The 18,298-nt window shown below is 35.0% G+C and overlaps 1 protein-coding gene across 1 annotated transcript in view; it reads right to left on the bottom strand.

The window, feature by feature from the left end:
* Nucleotides 1–18,298, bottom strand: part of PARPBP (PARP1 binding protein) — a 65,674-nt gene that overhangs the window by 743 nt on the left and 46,633 nt on the right. Inside the window, exons 9-10 of the mRNA XM_032416544.1 lie at nt 17,065–17,146; nt 699–765 (exon numbers count right to left, since the gene is read on the bottom strand). Coding sequence (XP_032272435.1) covers nt 699–765; nt 17,065–17,146 — 149 coding nt within the window. The remainder of the gene's footprint in view (nt 1–698; nt 766–17,064; nt 17,147–18,298) is intronic.

Raw genomic sequence — 18,298 nt, 5'->3', positions numbered from 1 at the left:
AAACTTCAAAAATCGCTAAAGAATATTCAAAAATTTTATTTGCAATCACATAATGCTGTAAGTCACATGATTAACAAATACAGCTACATTACTAGCACATTGCTTTTCATTTTACCATATCATTTTTTTATCCCAGCAAACAACAAATATTTACTTTCTTTGAATGCATGACACTTAATCCTTAAATGCTACAAGTTATTTCTTAAGTACATTTAGTTAAATCAAACTGTGTCCTATTCCTCCTTAGATGTGTACCTAGATTTAACTTTTTAAATAAACCCAGGTCTTAAAAATACAAACCTTTACATTTCACATTTCATACTTTGTAAAACAAAATCTCGTTTTACTTAAGTTAAAACCAATTTGGGGTGCCTGGGTGGCTCAGTCAGTTAAACATCTGCCTTCTGCTCAGATCATGATCCCAGTGCCCTGGGATCAAGCCAACACACGGGCTCCCTGCTAAGGGGGGAGCTGGCTTTTCCCTCTGCCCCTCCCACTGCTTATGCTCTCTCTCGTGTGCGTGTGTGCTTTCTTTGTCTCTCTCTCAAATAAATAAATAAAATCTTTAAAAAAACAATTAATATACTAGAATTAAAGAGTTATTTAATTACTCAAAAAAGCTCAATTACCAGAAAGGTCATTTTCCATGTGAAGTACATACAAAGGCTTGGATGCTGAATTAACATCATTCCACTTACCCTTGCTTATTGTGCAGTCATCTTTATAGGTACAAGCAAACTGGGATCTAATTAAGGTTTGTTTCATCTAGTAACAGGAAGAAAGAAGAAAGTACGCAATTTATTTTATTTGATTTATTTTGATTTATTTTTTCATCCAGATAGAAATACACTCTATGGTAATCAAGATATAAAATTTCCCTTAAAAATTCCATTATTCATTGGAAACTGTTAACCCTTGATGTTTCATAGTTTACAAACTCATCCATTGTTACACTGGCATTTTTGTTCTTTTCAGTAATACCAGCTTTACGCACACTTTTTATACTTTTTAACAGTTTAGAAAAATCAATTTTAGACTCCAGAATATGTGACTACTTCCATATTTAGGAAAATAATAAAGACAATTCAAATATACCATTCTAGGAAGATTTGACCAAGTGATTTAATGGTCAAATATTCAAAATAAACTCTTGCATTTATCTTCAAAGATCATAAGTAGGAGAAAATCAGAAAGCTAAATTTAATTCTTAACCACAAAAAAGGATGTCAAAAAAGTAGTTTTGGAAATGTATTCTGCAAACATAAAACCAGTGGCCATTTTAGGGATAGAAATTAATTTCAGAACAAAGTAATCTATACGGATAATGCAAATTTCAATAATTACAGCTGATGTGTAATGACATTCAGTTATCATGGAGAGATAGCTTCAAATTGAGATGTCAAATCCTTTTCAGAAGTAGATGTTTAAATTTCAGATAAATGAATAAATAAAGAAGACCTCAACAATTCAAAAATTTAACACTTCAAAGCATAACTATATTATGCTGAAATTACTTACAAAATACTGATTGATAATATGTTGTTCATAAAGTCTGAAACAGCACAATTTTCTATTTCATATTCAGTATTTAAATATTATGTTATACATTCAGAGGGGTCATTGCATTAACCAACTTAGATGTTAGCAAAGATAATGGCAGTGAAATCCACAGACTACAGTTTAAAAGAAATTAGGTTAATCCAGTTGCTTCATAAAAGCTAGTGTTTCCAGGGGGTGCCTGGGTGGCTCAATTTGTTAACTGCCCAACTCTTGATTTCAGCTCAAGGCATGATCTCAGGGTCTTGAGATTGAGCTCCAGGTCAGGCTCCAAGGCAGCAGGGAGTCTGCTTCTCTCCTTTTCCCTTTACCTCTGCCCCTCCCCCATGCTTTCGCTCTCACTGTTCTCTTTTTCTCTCTCTCAAATGAATAAATAAATCTTAAAAAAAAAAAAAAAAAAAAGCAAGTGTTTCCAGGATGACAAGTTTTATATTGTTCTGGTATCAAGTTCTATATCCTTCTGGCTCCAGTTCCCAGATCACTAAAAATTATGTTTAATTTGCTTGAAAATTTAGACAATTGGAATTTGATATCTTCTATCTTAAGCACAAAAATTCACAAAATTGAAAAAAATGTGAAAATGTTAAAGATCAAAAACTATTTTTTTTTATGTTTGGTTTTATTTTATTTATTTATTTATTTTTATTTTATTTTATTATGTTATGTTAGTAACCATACATTACATCATTAGCTTTTGATGTAGTGTTCCATGATTCGATCAAAAACTATTTTAAAAAGTATAAGAGAGTAAGCTCTTGATTATGGATGATGGACTACAACACAATATCTTCTTGAATCTCTATGAATACAACTACTATTATACAGTTTCCATCATGAGATGCCCTAAAATATAACCAAAGGTTTTAACTAGACCTTTCTGGACTTTATTAATTCCATAAAAACAGAATTAAAGCAAATGATAAAGTTATTAAAATAAATTTTGTTAATAAAATGAACTCTGTAAAGTTTATACTATATCACGTCGTTACTGTAATAACATTATCAAAAACCTTTTATTGCTATCTGCAAAACCAGCACTGTTGACATTATCTTTATTATTATTATCATCATTATTATTATCTGTGACATTACACAACATTTCTTTCATTTCACCAGAGTTACTGCTTAGACAGAATTATAAACTTATTGCCCATAATGACTTATAAAGAGTATGATAAGACCATGAAGGCAAATGAATGCTAAGTGGCTGCCTAGGATCACTTTCGTGGTACCCAGATAGTGAATGCACCGGGGAGTGGCTTGGAGGACTTGAGCATCCCACCACAAAACCTTTATCAGCAACCCCCATAGAACATTCTAAATAAAAATACAATAATTATATTATTTAGGACAGAAAATTGATGTTTTCTCAATCTCATGGTCAGCAAAAATAAACATTTCCTTAGAAAGCTGTGTTATTTTTAGTAATTTTTGACAAACAACTAAGTAAAAACCTTTCCTTGCTATGTAAATACAGTCACAAAATAAGTGTCATAGCCCTCCTTACATAGATTTCCTCTCTCAGGCCTCCTATAGAGAAATTCGTGAGCCTCAGTGACAGTAGGGTAATTTCAGAAAACCAGAATTGCAAGGCTATGGATTCTTAAAATACTGAGAATGGATTCAGATGTGAAAGGAAATAGTTAACCACTTTATTCACCATAAAATATATTATTTATAAAAATATCAAAACATAAGAACCACAACAGTTCAATGGTAATCTTAGGATACTTATGTCCAAAAGAAAGAACAAGAACCATATGATCCTCTCAGTAGATGCAGAAAAGGGTTTGACAAAGTACAGCATCCTTTCTTGATCAAAACTCTTCAGAGTATAGGGATAGAGGGGGCATACCTCAATATCATAAAAGCCATCTATGAAAAACCCACAGCGAATATCATTCTCAATGGGGAAAAACAGAGCTTTGCCCCTAAGGTCAGGAACATGGCAGGGATGTCCACTATCACCACTGCTATTCAACATAGTATTAGAAGTCCTAGCCACAGCAATCAGACAACAAAAAGAAATCAAAGGCATCCAAATCGGCAAAGAAGTCAAACTCTCACTCTTTGCTATGATGATATGATACTTTATGTGGATGATATGATACTTTATGTGGAAAACCCAAAAGACTCCACCCCAAAACTGCTAGAACTCATACAGGGATTCAGTCAAGTGGCAGGATATAAAACCAATGCACAGAAATCAGTGGCGTTCCTATACACCAACAACAAGACAGAAGAAAAAGAAATTAAGGAGTCGATCCCATTTACAATTGCACCCAAAACCATAAGATACCTAGGAATAAATCTAACCAAAGAGGCAAAGAATCTGTACTCAGAAAACTATAAAATACTCATGAAAGAAACTGAGGAAGACACAAAGAAATGGAAAAACGTTCCATGCTCATGGATTGGAAGAACAAATTGTGAAGATGTCAAGGCTACCTAGAGCAATCTACACATTTAATGCAATCCCTATCAGAATACCATCAACTTTTTTCAAAGAAATGGAACAAATCATCCTAATATTTGTATGGAAACAGAAAAGACCCCGAATAGCCAGAGGAATGTTGAAAAAAGGAAACCAAAGCTGGTGGCATCACAGTTCCAGACTTCAAGCTCTATTACAAAGCTGTCATCATCAAGACAGTATGGTACTGGCACAAAAACAGACACATAGATCAATGGAACAAAAGAGAGAGCCCAGAAATGGACCCTCAACTCTATGGTCAACTCATCTTTGACAAAGCAGGAAAGAATGTCCAATGGAAAAAAGACAGTCTCTTCAACAAATGGTGTTGGGAAAATTGGACAGCCACATGCAGAAGAATGAAATTGGACCATTTCCTTACACCACACACAAAAATAGACTCCAAATGGTTGAAAGACCTAAATGTGAGACAGGAGTCCATCAAAATCCTAAAGGAGAACACAGGCAGCAACCTCTGTGACCTCAGCCGCAGCAACTTCTTCCTAGAAACATTGCCAAAGGCAAGGGAAGCAAGGGCAAAAATGAACTATTGGGACTTCATCAAGATAAAAAGCTTTTGCACAGCAAAAGAAACAGTCAACCAAACCAAAAGACACCCAACAGAATGGGAGAAGATATTTGCAAATGACATATCAGATAAAGGGCTAGTATCCACAATCTATAAAGAACTTATTAAACTCAACACCCAAAGAATAAACAATCCAATCAAGAAATGGGCAGAAGACATGAACAGACATTTTTCCAAAGAAGACATCCAAATGGCCAACAGACACATGAAAAAGTGCTCAACATCGCTCGGCATCAGGGAAATCCAAATCAAAACCTCAATGAGATACCACCTCACACCAGTCAGAATGGCTAAAATTAACAAGCCAGGGGTGCCTGGGTGGCTCAGTCATTAAGCGTCTGCCTTCGGCTCAGGTCATGATCCCAGGGTCCTGGGATCGAGTCCCACATCGGGCTCCCTGCTAGGCGGGAAGCCTGCTTCTCCCTCTCCCACTCCCCCTGCTTGTGTTCCTGCTCTCGCTATCTCTCTGTCAAATAAATAAATAAAATCTTTAAAAAATAAATAAATAAATAAATAAAATTAACAAGTCAGGAAACAACAGATGTCGGCGGGGATGCGGAGAAAGGGGAACCCTCCTACACTGTTGGTGGGAATGCAAGCTGGTGCAGCCACTCTGGAAAACACTATGGAGGTTCCTCAAAAAGTTGAAAATAGAGCTACCCTACTCCCCAGCAATTGCACTACCGGGCATTTACCCCAAAGATACAAATGTAGGGATCTGAAGGGGTATGTGCACCCTGATGTTTATAGCAGCAATGTCCACAATAGCCAAACTATGGAAAGAGCCAAGATGTCCATCAACAGATGAATGGATAAAGAAGAGGTGGTATATATATACAATGGAATATTATGCAGCCATCAAAAAAACCTGAAATCTTGCCATTTGCAATGACGTGGATGGAACTGGAGGGTATTATGCTGAGCGAAATAAGTCAATCAGCGAAAGACATGTATCATATGATCTCACTGATATGAGGAATTCTTAATCTCAGGAAACAAACTGAGGGTTGCTGGAGTGGTGGGCGGTGGGAGGCATGGGGTGGCTGGGTGATAGACACTGGGGAGGGTATGTGCTATGGTGAGCGTTGTGAATTGTGTAAGACTGTTGAATCACAGACCTGTACCTCTGAAACAAATAATACATTATATGTTAAAAAAAGAAGATAGTAGGAAGGGAAAAGTGAAGGAGGGAAATCGGAGGGGGAGACAAACCATGAAAGACTATGGACTCTGAGGAACAAACTGAGGGTTCTAGAGGGGAGGGGAGTGGGGGGATGGGCTAGCCTGGTGATGGGTATTAAAGAGGGCACATATTGAATGGAGCACTGGGTGTTATACACAAACAATGAATCATGGAACACTACATCAAAAACTAATGATGTAATGTATGGTGATTAACATAACATAATAAAATTTTTAAAAAAGCAAAAAAAATGTATATTACTATAATACTAATAGCATACCTTGACATTGAAAATTTCTATCTTATAATTTATTACATTTACCTCAAATTGTTTTTCTGAGAGCTTTGAAAATGATTGAAGATGAAAGTTATGTGATACAAAAAGACTTGGGTGGTATTGTAAAAGTAATTGATCTAAAGACCCACATACTTTAGGGTCACGTACTCTTTAAAATAAGAAACAAAACAGTGCAATTAAACACACAAAGTCAGTATAAGTGTGATTCAGAACTTTCTAAATAGCCATTTTCTGTTTCACTCCTATTAAGACAAAATAAGGAATGTCCAGTACTCACTGTGGTCCAATCACTGATTTTTGATCAATCAAATTAATAACCCTCTCTTTACTGGGAATGTAGCACTACAAGAGTAGTCAGAATTGAGTCACTTGTGGAGAAAAGAGCTTAAAATTTCCATCCCCTGTAGTAAAACTCTTGTTATTTGTAAATATGCATGTAATTGACTAGCTGCCCCTGTTTGCATAGCATATTAAAACCTTAAATATCTTAATTTTACCTGACTTGAAGAACAAGGAAATTGAAGGAGGGTTATTTATCATTGATATCTTTCAGGTGCTCAAATGCATGGTACATCATCATCCCAAAGTTCATAATTTCCATTAAGGTTCACTCTCGGTGTTGTACATTCTGTGTGTTTGACAAATGTATAATACACTCACCCCTCAACTTTACTGCCCACAAATATTTTACAGTCATTCAAATTTTTCAGATTTATGCTAATTCTATTTAAAAAATTGAAATTTCTCCAGGATTCCTGGTTATAATTTTTAATTCTTATATTTTGTACCTATGTACCTTGAATTTGTACCTATCAAATTCAAGCTTGCTCATTTGCCTTTTGTTATGTCTCTTGCACTCCTTTCTTTCCTAATTTTTTTTTTAAAAGATTTTATTTATTTATTTGAGAGAGAGAATGGAAGAGAGAGTACGAGAGAGGGGAGGGTCAGAGGGAGAAGCAGACTCCCTGCTGAGCAGAGAGCCCGATGCGGGACTCGATCCTGGGACTCCAGGATCATGACCTGAGCCGAAGGCAGTCGCTTAACAACTGAGCCACCTAGGTGCCCTTTTCTTTCCTAATTTAACACCCTGTTCATAGTTTTTATCAATAACCACCTATATTGTTGCAAGAGACTTTTTGTTGTTACTGATATTGTTCATAAAAATTGTACACGAATATTAACTAAATTCCAAAATTTATTCAGAAAAAAAAAAGAAATAACTGAGTAGTTACATTGAAGGTATTTTTTTTCTTTTTGTAAAAGATTATATATGAGTTTTCTTTTCCCTGCCCTGTACAAAAATCATTTTTTATCAGTTATGACTTATTAATTCCAACTATACGCACATAGAATACTAAAGAGATTACTAAGATGGCTCCTATAATTACAAAGACATTCCACTTATAAAATCTGCTGTTGACACACAGCTGAAAGAAATAATAAATTGGATAACAGACTCAAGATTGAAAAGATGTCAGAAAGCTAGAACCATAAGTAGAAAACAATAAGATGCAAATGAGTGAGGGTAAACAAAGTCCTGTATTTAAGTTCAAAATATCAATTACAGATGAGGGTGAGGAAAACCTGACTTAAAAGCAACATATGAAAAAGACCTAGAGATTTTCATTGATCATGAACCTGACTGCAGCCAACAATGTGATATCTGGCTAAAAAGATCAGCACAAAAAGACAATGATGTGATGGAAAAGGCAGCAGATTTGCAGTTAAAAGACCTGCGTTCTAATACTGGCCTTATCACTTATAAACTAAATGATTTTGGGTAAACCTCTGAACCTCTCTCACTTATCCACACATAAATGGGAATAATATTTATCTCACAGAACTGTCAGAATTAAATAAATTTGAAAGGACTATATATGTTCTAGAGATCCATGTAGATATCGTGCAATTAATTAATGTAATAATATCTCTGAAAACAGTTTTTCTGTAGAGTAAGAAATCTGTTAAATTAGATTCCTCAGGACCAGGCCAGCTCTAAAATTATTCTAGGAATGCAACTCAAAAACTGAACTTATAATCAGCATCTTCATTTTAGTTATTAAAACAATACAAGCTGCACTGGCTTTTATTTATAATTTAACAGAGATTGCTTTTCCTTTGTTCATAAAAGTTGAATTTTTCGCACAGGATTAGTGGCTACATAGAACCGAGATTACTTCCTGTTGCAAATCTTCCAAATCTCTCTGTGTATTTGATTTGGAATCACAAACAAGCAAAACAATTCCCTCTTGAAAGTGCTTTTGAAGTACTAAAGAACTAAGAATAATGTCCAGATTCATACATGGCTGTTAAAATCATTTTACGTTCAAGTCACATGAGAGAAAAGGATTGAACATTTTCCTTTGTAGAGTGATTTCCCCCCTTTGGAAAGATTTCTATCCACAGTAAAATTGCAATGAACTTCAAACTTGCCAAGAATTGGAAAAGTCCTTTTGCCACAAGCTCTTTTTAAATTGGAATTATTAGTAGGTTCCCAGTTTGAGGAAAATAGTACTTCACATAGGAAAGCCTGACTCCAGTTAAATTAAAACAAATGAGTCAAAATACTGAAAAATCACAGTCATTCCTGGAGTTAGCTACATTAATAAGATAATGAAAGTGCTAAGCCCCATTAGGCTGATAAATATATCAACAAGTTTGAAAAAGGAGATTATTCTCAACATACTTATTAAATATGGAACTGAAAATAAATATTCTAAATTTATCTTTTCATTCTTACATTATTATCTTTTCAAAAGAACAGATTTGCTACCCTTCATGGTATATGGATTGTAAATACATCAAATAACCCATTTCTTCATCAGTGAAATTTCATTTATTTTGTTAAATAGCAGAGAGATAATTTTTTCAACCTAAATAGTAGCATTACTTTTTTTATGACTCTTCACTATAATTACTATGCCTTTATTTATTCTTTGTAAACAGCATAAAGTCTTTGAAGTCTTATACCTGAATACAAATCCTTGCTCTTTTACTTACTAACTATAAGATCTAGAAAATGATGCCTTCTAGAATTGAACAAGGATTAATTGGGATGAAGGATATAAAATGTCTAATACAACACTTGACACTTAGTAGGTACTCAATAAATACCAACTTCATTATTTCAGCCCAATGAATTCAACTTTAGTTCAGTCTAATAAAAACATCCCATATCCATTATAATGAAAAAAGCTGCTCACTCTCTTAAAGTCTTTGCTAAATGTCACCTTCTCAAAGAGACCTCTACTGAGCATCCTATCTAAAACCAAAACACACACACAGGAACATACTCTCCTAACTCCCTTCCCCAGCTTTATTTCACTCCACAGCACCTTCTAATGTTCCACATAATTCACTTGTTCATTTTGTTCATTATTTGCCTCTCCCAACTAAAATGTAAGCTCCACGAACAAAACCCTTAGTTTGGCAACTGGTGGTGACCTGCTCCAGCCTTCCTGTGGCCCTCCCCTCCTTACTGGACTTGCGCTGGCCTCTTCCTCTAGGCTCAAGGGCTGACTATTTATGGCGAGGGTTATGGGGAATAGAGTGTGCACACCTCTTGGTGGAGTATCCCTAAGGGTGTGGAACAGAACAAGGGTTGAAAGGGGGTGTAGGGATGGGCCAAGGACTTCTGTTTAAATTCTTGTTCCCCAGCCCCACAAATACCTGGGGAAGACTTGTCCAAGAGGGCAGGCGTTTTTGCCTGTTTTGTTCACTGATGTATCTCCAGTGCCTAGGACATAGCCCAGGAGGCATTTGATACATATTTGCTGAATGAATTAATTAAGTAAAATTTTAAGACTATAACAGATATATGCAAGAGGAAGGTATAAGGGAACACAGACATGAGTAAGCAAAGGCTTGGAGGAAGAAAAAAGATTTACAGAATGGATTCTACTCTTTAATAGAGAGAAAGAAAACCATATGATACAGAAATGAGAGAAGTAGACTGGCAAAGAACAGCTAAATCACCCCGAGGACAAAAGCTTTGAGACAGAAAAACACGTACAAAGTAAACTCTACTCTGTTCAACAGAGTGGTGAAACCATTTGGTAAAGAACAAGAGAGATGCATACACACAGAGAAAACCTAAATCACATTTAGGTACTGAGAATCATGCAGCTGAATCCTTAAGCCCCATTATATCCACTGGCCCTTTAAAGTTCTTAAATAGTCCACCTTTCTCAGGTTCTTACACATATATCCTTACAATAAGCCCTACAAAAAATAACTGTTCCTTAAAACCACAAAAGCCATATTTTCCTTAAACTTGACCCACACTATTTATTCACTTATTTTGTACAACTACCCAATATATAGTCTATACGAGTGATATAATCTAATACTTTCATCAGGTTATTTGCTCCACCTGGAAGTCTCTCTTCCATTCTCTCTGCCTATTTAAATCTTATTCTCATCTCACACAGTCAGAGCACCATTTCCTCTACTCATTGGTCTCCCATTATTCCTTTTGTAGGTATCTCTAATCTACCAGAACTACAACTGTTTTAATATGCTAGCCACATGTTATTCATCAATTAAAATTAAATAAAATTAAAAATCCACTGCCTCAGTTGCAATGGCCACATTTCAAATGCTTGTGTGTTAGCACACAGAACATTTCCATAGAAAGTTCTACTGGAGAGCACTATTCTAGAACAAAGCTTTATCATCTATACCCTGTGGCACTTTTTTTTTTTAAGATTTTATTTATTTATTTGAGATAAAGCAAGAGCACGCACACGAGCCGGGGGGCGGGGGGTGTGCAGAGGAAGAGGGAGAAGCAGACTCGCCGCTGAGCAGGGAGCCTGATGTGGGGCTCAATCCCAGGACCCTGGGATCATGACCTGAGTCGAAGGCAGATGCTTAACCAACTGAGCCACCCAGGTGCCCCACCCTGTGGCACTTTTATGTGCTGCAAATGGATTCTCAAAGGACTCTGGGACATTTTTTGTTTGCTGGGTCTGTAATATTGGAACCCACATGCAACTTTATATTAGTAAAAAAGACCTCACATCTGTTCCCCATGTCTTCTACCACCTGATGTAAAAGAACCAATTAAGCTTTGGAAAAAAATTACAATCATTATATCCTCTAGAGATACCATTTCTTTCCTATTTTCTCCTCTCATTCTGGGACTCTAATTAGGCACATGTTAGACTTTTTCTAATTTTTCTAATGACCCATCTTCAAGTCCAGGTTTGCCACCTAATGCTCTGTCCAGTTTACTATTAAGCTCATGTAATGAGTTCTTAATTTCAGATAAGTTTTTACAGTTCTGGAATATCTATACAGTTTTACAGATTTTAATTCTCTGCTGGAATTCCCCAATTTTTCATCCATTTTGCCTGTCTTTTCCTATAATTACTTTTACATGTTGAAAAATTTTTAATTCCTCATCAGCTAATTCAAATATCTGGATTTTTGTAAGTCTGCCACTATTACTGGTTTTCTATCTTAATTAAAAGACAAATCTTCCTATCTCTTTTCATGTCCAGTATATTTTATTTCATGCTGGACACTGTGTATAAAGAAACTGTAGAGGCTCCAGATGAAGAACCTTCTTCTATCTAGAAGGGTTTCCTTTGTTTCTATTAAGCAGACAGCAAAGGGCTGATAACCTCAATGCAGTCAGGGACTGAGTTGACTAAGAGCTAGGTTGCACTTGTCATCAATTACATTTTGACTTCTGGTTCTTATCTCTTCCTTGGGAATGACCCTCCCAGGCTTTCAGTCAAGAACTTTGTGGATTTCTATCGTTTCGGACCTAGAAGTCTGGAGGATTCAGTCTGCCCTTCAGAGGTTTTTACATTATGCTCTTTGGCCTCCCATCTTACTTCATTTCCGAGTATGACAAATATGTGAAAGGAGACAGCCATGTGTTGAAGGCAGATCCCACTCCTCAAGCAGAGCCTTGTATTCTAGCTATCTCAAGAGCATAGGTGATTTTAGTTTACCAAATTGAAGTTTCTTAGCCTCCCACTCAGTTTCAAAATCCAGCATATGTGTAATAGGTAAAAATAACCATGAATTCAGGGCTCCTAAAGTTTCCAAATTGTTGCCATCACCTCAAGATACCCACAGTATTTGTTGGTTCCTCTTTCCCTCAGTAGAGGTCTTTCACGTGGGCCAGCATCAATCCCTGGCTCATACCTAAAACTGGTAAATAATCCCAGGGAAGAAAGCAGCCGATAATAAGCTGCTCACCTCAGAAGGACTTTACCCCCCTCCGATTTTTAGTTTACTTAAACTGTTTTGCTTACATAGCTTTCTTATGTCTTTAAAATATATTCTCACCTATTTATCTGCTTTTTATTTTGTTATTATAGCAGAAATGGTATTCTGCCATGACCTACTATATCCTAGTTCAACACAGAAGCCTCCACGTCTGTGAGTGATTTCTGTTCCCTCCTTATCTGAGAGCATTTTATTTTCTCCTCAGTTACATTTTGAAGGCTGCATACTTTCTGTTAGTCCTTATTTTTCAGTAGCCTGAGGAGTGGTGGAGGCAGAAGTAGCGTTCAGCCGAGGAAAGAGTTTGAAAATATTTCTGGGTTCTACACTCTCTCCTAAGAGTTTATTATACATTATATGTACTATAAGAAGGTTTACTCCCTCTGCTTAGCCACTATATCTCATTCAAATGGAAGGGGATCATTTGGATAACTTCCCCATTTCATTATGTGACATTGGAGGCTTCATTTGTGTAAGTGTATAAGTTCCAGGGTTCATTTTTCACATTTAAGCCACATTACTATCTAATTGCCACTTCTACTATTTCTCTGACAAGGGAAAAAAAAAAAAAAAAAAGAATACACACACTTAGGTGGCTCCTCAGTTTGGGAAGTATTAGTGATAATTCTCAGGATTTGTCAACTCACTAGTAGAGTATCCAGGGACTGGGGCTATATTAAGTCACTAAGTCATGCTGTGCCTCTTCCTTCCGAAATCTTCAGTTTCTTTCCTTGGCCATCATTTTTGAAGTTATTGTATCTAATTGCATTATTCTTCATTGTTTGTTCTTGGTGAATGTTTTTGCTAGTTGTTACTATTTTATAGACATTTTAAGGGGAGAGAAATTCTATGAGTTAAGCTCAATCTACCATTTTAATTTGGATATACTCATAGTTTTCTAAGACTCTAAACGTTAAACTTGGATATCTAATTAAGAATTTTCTAACACCATAAGCATTGGACTGCCTGACTGCTTACAAAGGTACCAGAGTTATAGCCAGTCTATTTTTCACACTACCTGAGCCCTAATTTTCACTGTCCCAGCTATACCATGTTTTAAAGATCCAGTATTTTCCTGATCAGTTCACTCAAGTTACTTAATTAGTTAATCCTGATTATTCTATGTATAATTGTATGTATATGGGCAAAAACATTAGACTCAGAATAAAGAAAAGACCTGTACATGTGACTTTCCAGTTCTGCCCAATGTGCAAACTGAAAGGAATAAACCTAATTAATTTACAGGGATATAAGGAGGTATCTTCTTGAAAATCTTTTAAGAAAGAGGTATGAGACAATAGCCAAACTATGGAAACAGCCTAGATGTCCATCAACAGATGAATGGATAAAGAAGAAGATGTGGTGTGTGTATATATATATATATATATATATATATATATACACAATGGAATATTATGCAGCCATCAAAAAATGAAATCTTGACATTTGCAATGATGTGATGGAGCTAGAGAGTATTATGCTAAGCGAAATAAGTCAATCAGAGAAAGACAAGTATCATATGACCTCACTGATATGAGGAATTTGAGAAACAAGACAGAGGATCATAGGGGAAGGGAGAGAAAAATGAAACAAGATGAACCAGAGAGGGAAACAAACCATAAGAGCCTCTTAATCTCAGGAAAGAAACTGAGGGTTGCTCAAGTGGAGGGGGGTAGGAGGGATGGGGTGGCTGAGTGATGGACATTGGGGAGGGTATGTGCTATGGTGAGTGCTGTGAATTGTGTAAGCCTGGTGAATCACAGACCTGTACCCCTGAAACAAATAATACATTATATGTTAATTTAAAAAAATTTTAAAAAAGAAAGAGGTATGAGGATACTTGTATAAACTGCTTGGAATGGGGGGTGTGGGGAATGGGATGTAAACATTCTCTAAAGGTTCCTATCAAAACCATGAAGGTTCCGGAAGAACCTTCTGATTTCTATCACAAGGGAGTTTATTTGACCATCATGGACAAGTTTCCTAATAATCAATAGTAGGAAATAAAACTCGAGGACTTAAAATGAATATGGTTTTACAAGATTTTGTGATCAGAGGGGTATCTGTTTTTATTTATAAATGAGAAACTAAAATCTAAGAAAAGTTAATTTGCCCCATATAATAATGACATGGATACTTCACAATTACGATCTACAACATCAAAATTCTAAGTTCCCTAATATTTTCTTTTTTTTTTTTTTTAAGATTTTATTTATTTTTTGAGAGAGAGAGAGAGAGAGAGGGAACACAAGCAGGGGGAGTGGGAGAGGGAGAAGCAGGCTTCCCGCGGAGCAGGGAGCCCAATGCGGGGCTCGATCCCAGGACCCTGAGATCATGACCTGAGCTGAAGGCAGACGCTTAACGACTGAGCCACCCAGGCGCCCCTCCCTAATATTTTCTATTTTTGAAGGGCTGTTTCCAAGACACTATTTCAAGTGTAGATCATATAATCTTTCCATGACTAAAAAAAAGAACTATATGCAAAAAGAGCAAAAGTAACCAGATAATAAGACAAAAAGCTGTTAAACTACTTTTCCATAGTTACTTAGTAGTAAATATTAGTAACATTTTTTGTTATTCCAACAAAATACTTTAGCTGACTATGGTTCAGCTGTATACCTGGCTAAACCAATTATTTTCACACTTTGCTTTTATGAAGACTGCTATATAGTAAAATACAATCATAAACACCAATTCCTTCCTCTCTCTATTGCCATTTTAGTGTCAGAGCCAAGTAGACTAAGCCAGCTCCACTATTAGGTAACGGAAGCAATGTAATTATAATCTCATTAGTATTTAACCATGGCTTCGCACACTGGCATAAAACATTTGATCGTAGTTATGAGATCTTGGATAAGGTGTTTTCTCAGGATTTTGGTCTCCACATCTATAAATGAGACTGTATTAGATAATCTCTCCTCTACTTCCCAAAACTTTCTAAATTAGTCTATACATTTTACAGTAATTAGCTGACTCTTAGCAGTTTCTAAAAAAAAAAAAAACAACCTTCTTATTCTTCAAATACATTTTGAAGAATAAGACATTTTTCATTTTGATTCACTTAATTCTAACAAAATACCCCAATGATCTTTTTTAATTTAAATTCAATTAATTAACATATAGTGTATTATTAGTTTCAGAAGGTAGAGTTCAGTGATCCATCAGTTGCATATAACACCCAGTGCTCATTACATCATGTGCCCTCCTTAATGCCCATCACCCCATTACCCTATTCTCCCATCCCCCTCGCCTCCAGCAACCCTCAGTTTATTTCCTATGGTTAAGAGTCTCTTATGGTTTGTCTCCCTCTCTGATTACGTCTTGTTTTATTTTTCCCTCCCTTCCTCTATGCTCCTCTGTTTTGTTTCTTAAATTCCACACATGAGTGAAATAATATGATAATTGTCTTTCTCTCATTGATTTATTTCACTTAGCATAAGACCCTCTAGTTCAAACTTGAAAAGATCCCAGATGTCCATCAACAGATGAATGGATAAAGAAGATGTGGTATATATATACAATGGAATATTACTCAGTCATTAAGAAAAAAACGAAATCTTGCCATTTGCAATGACATGGATGGAACTAGAGGGTATTATCCCAATGATCTTTAAATGAAAATATTAAAGTTTGTCAGTATCCATAGCAGGGAAAAAAATTAAAGAATTTACACATTACATTTCTGGTTATAATAAAGTCCAAAGAATGGATTTTTTTAAAAAAGATCTTATGCCTTGACTATAAGTACTTATGTAATATAACAAAGGATTAACAAATTTTACTCATAGAAAAATTGTATAAAACACTTTGATGTATTCCACAGGTATTAAGTACTGACAACTAAAAATAACCAAAAGAAAGACAAGACTTATTAATATAAACTAAATGGGTTTTGGATATAAAACAGATGATAACTAAGAGTTCTGCTAATTGGGACTAACTGTCCAAACGGGAATATAAAGAGCATACAAAATAGAGTTCTCAAAGTTGTATCACGATGAATAACTGTTTGATAATTTAAGGTAATTGTAAATTTTACATGAAAATTTTGTTGAACAAATGAATGAATTTCCAACCATAGAAGAGTATCTATATCTAGCACATAGTAGATGCTCAATAAATGTATGCTGAATGAGTTAAGACCAAGTTTCTTTTTGAAAAATAAGACCAAGAAAACTTTAAACACTTAAAAAACATATTATTGGCTCCTTACAGGCACAAATGTTTGAAATGAGGACAGGAAAACTTAGTTCAAATCAAATAAAGATATAAAAATATAAAGAATAGATCTAGTCAATAAACAATGTGAAATGTTCTTCTTGTCTTAATCTACAATTAATGATATTCTGCCATAATGTTTTCAGATAGGAACAAAATGGAATTTATATAGTCTCTCAAGATTCACTTTAAAATGTGAGAAATGTAAATGTGAAAATCATGTCTTATTTTCCCCTTCATTCACTGAATAGATATTTATTGAACACTTACAATAGCAAGTGCTTATTCCTTTCCTTATTTTAGGTCCAGCAAATGGAATAAGCCAAAGACTAATTAGCCAAGATTGTATAAAAGGAAAGTTTCTATATGTCAGTGTCATAACTCATTTTCCATTTAATTCCTATTGTTCCATGTACAATGTATATTTATAATATCCAGTTCAGGTTTCTATATTTCTTCTATAAATAAAACCATTTTTATCATTTTTATGACAGTACATTAAACTATACCTTAATTTTTTTCTCTTGCATTGACTTATGGATGCGTTCTCTTAGGGGTTTCACTGATGAATTATTCACTTGTGTGGGAGATCTAAGTCCAAAAAAAGCAAAAATGTATAAACAAGAGTAGCTTCTTAACTTGTTTTTACCCCTCCCTTACCCAAAAGCAGTAATAAAATAAAAAGACAACTAAATCTAGGTGTTTATAATACTGCATAGAAGTGTCAGAGTTACTATTGAGAGTTCTAAATATTAATAATTTGCTAAGTTAATTAATTCAGTCACTACATATTTGAGTTTCTAATATATGTAAGGCACTGTGCAAGATATTATGAAGGATAGAAAGTAGATTCATTCACTGCCCTGAATTCAGGCATCCTGAAGCCTAAGGAAATAAGATATCCACACAACTAAAATTTAAAATAAAAAAGGACAAGTGCTGTAGCAGGGGAATTCAATACAGTTTAGAAATAGGACGGTCAAAGAAGGTACAATGGAGAAAGACACTGGAGCTTTGGAGCCAGACAAACCTGGATTCCTCAATAAATTCCTTTCTGGTTTAACAGAGCCAGAGTCATAACCTCTTTAACTCAAAAGACTGTTATATAAGAATAAAGGAGAGTCTATTCTAAGAACCACTAGTTTATAACCTTACATTGACTTATATTCATACACTACATTGTCCTTAATTTTATCATTTTAATGCAGACCACGAAAAAAATTCACTTTACCATGAATTGGCACTTGTGTGCACAATGACAATTGCAAATGCTAAGGTAACTGTAAACAATTGAAATATTTTTGGCCACATGGTTGAGAAAAATACTTCTTTAAAATGGATGTAGGGATTGATTTTGTTTACTAAAATTCTATAAACACAAAATAACTTTCTCTTTAAAAAATGGTAGAATTGAATCTGAGAGAAAATTTAATCATTTATGTTTTACCTAAAAAGCAAACTTTGTTAAACAGAAGGTAAAAGAAGAAAAAACAAAGATTCATTTTCTTTCCACTTTTTTCGTAAATCATTGATAAAATAAATTTTTGTTGTTAGGAAAATCTTTGAACACTTTTGAAGTAGAACATGGGTGAATTACATCATGCCCAAATATAAAAGCATAATCATTGAAAGCTGGTGAAGAGATTTAAATAAATTGGAGGACAACACTGTATGACAAACCATTGCAAAGATTCTCTTCAAAGAGAAAAATAGAAGAGAGCAACAAGTAGGATGACTTTGTAG

The sequence above is a fragment of the Phoca vitulina genome, unplaced genomic scaffold (genome assembly GCF_004348235.1).
Source record: "Phoca vitulina isolate PV1807 unplaced genomic scaffold, GSC_HSeal_1.0 scaffold19, whole genome shotgun sequence".
Lineage (NCBI taxonomy): Eukaryota > Metazoa > Chordata > Mammalia > Carnivora > Phocidae > Phoca > Phoca vitulina.
Note: the sequence above shows the minus strand (reverse complement) of the source record. Positions and strands in the feature narration are given on the sequence as shown.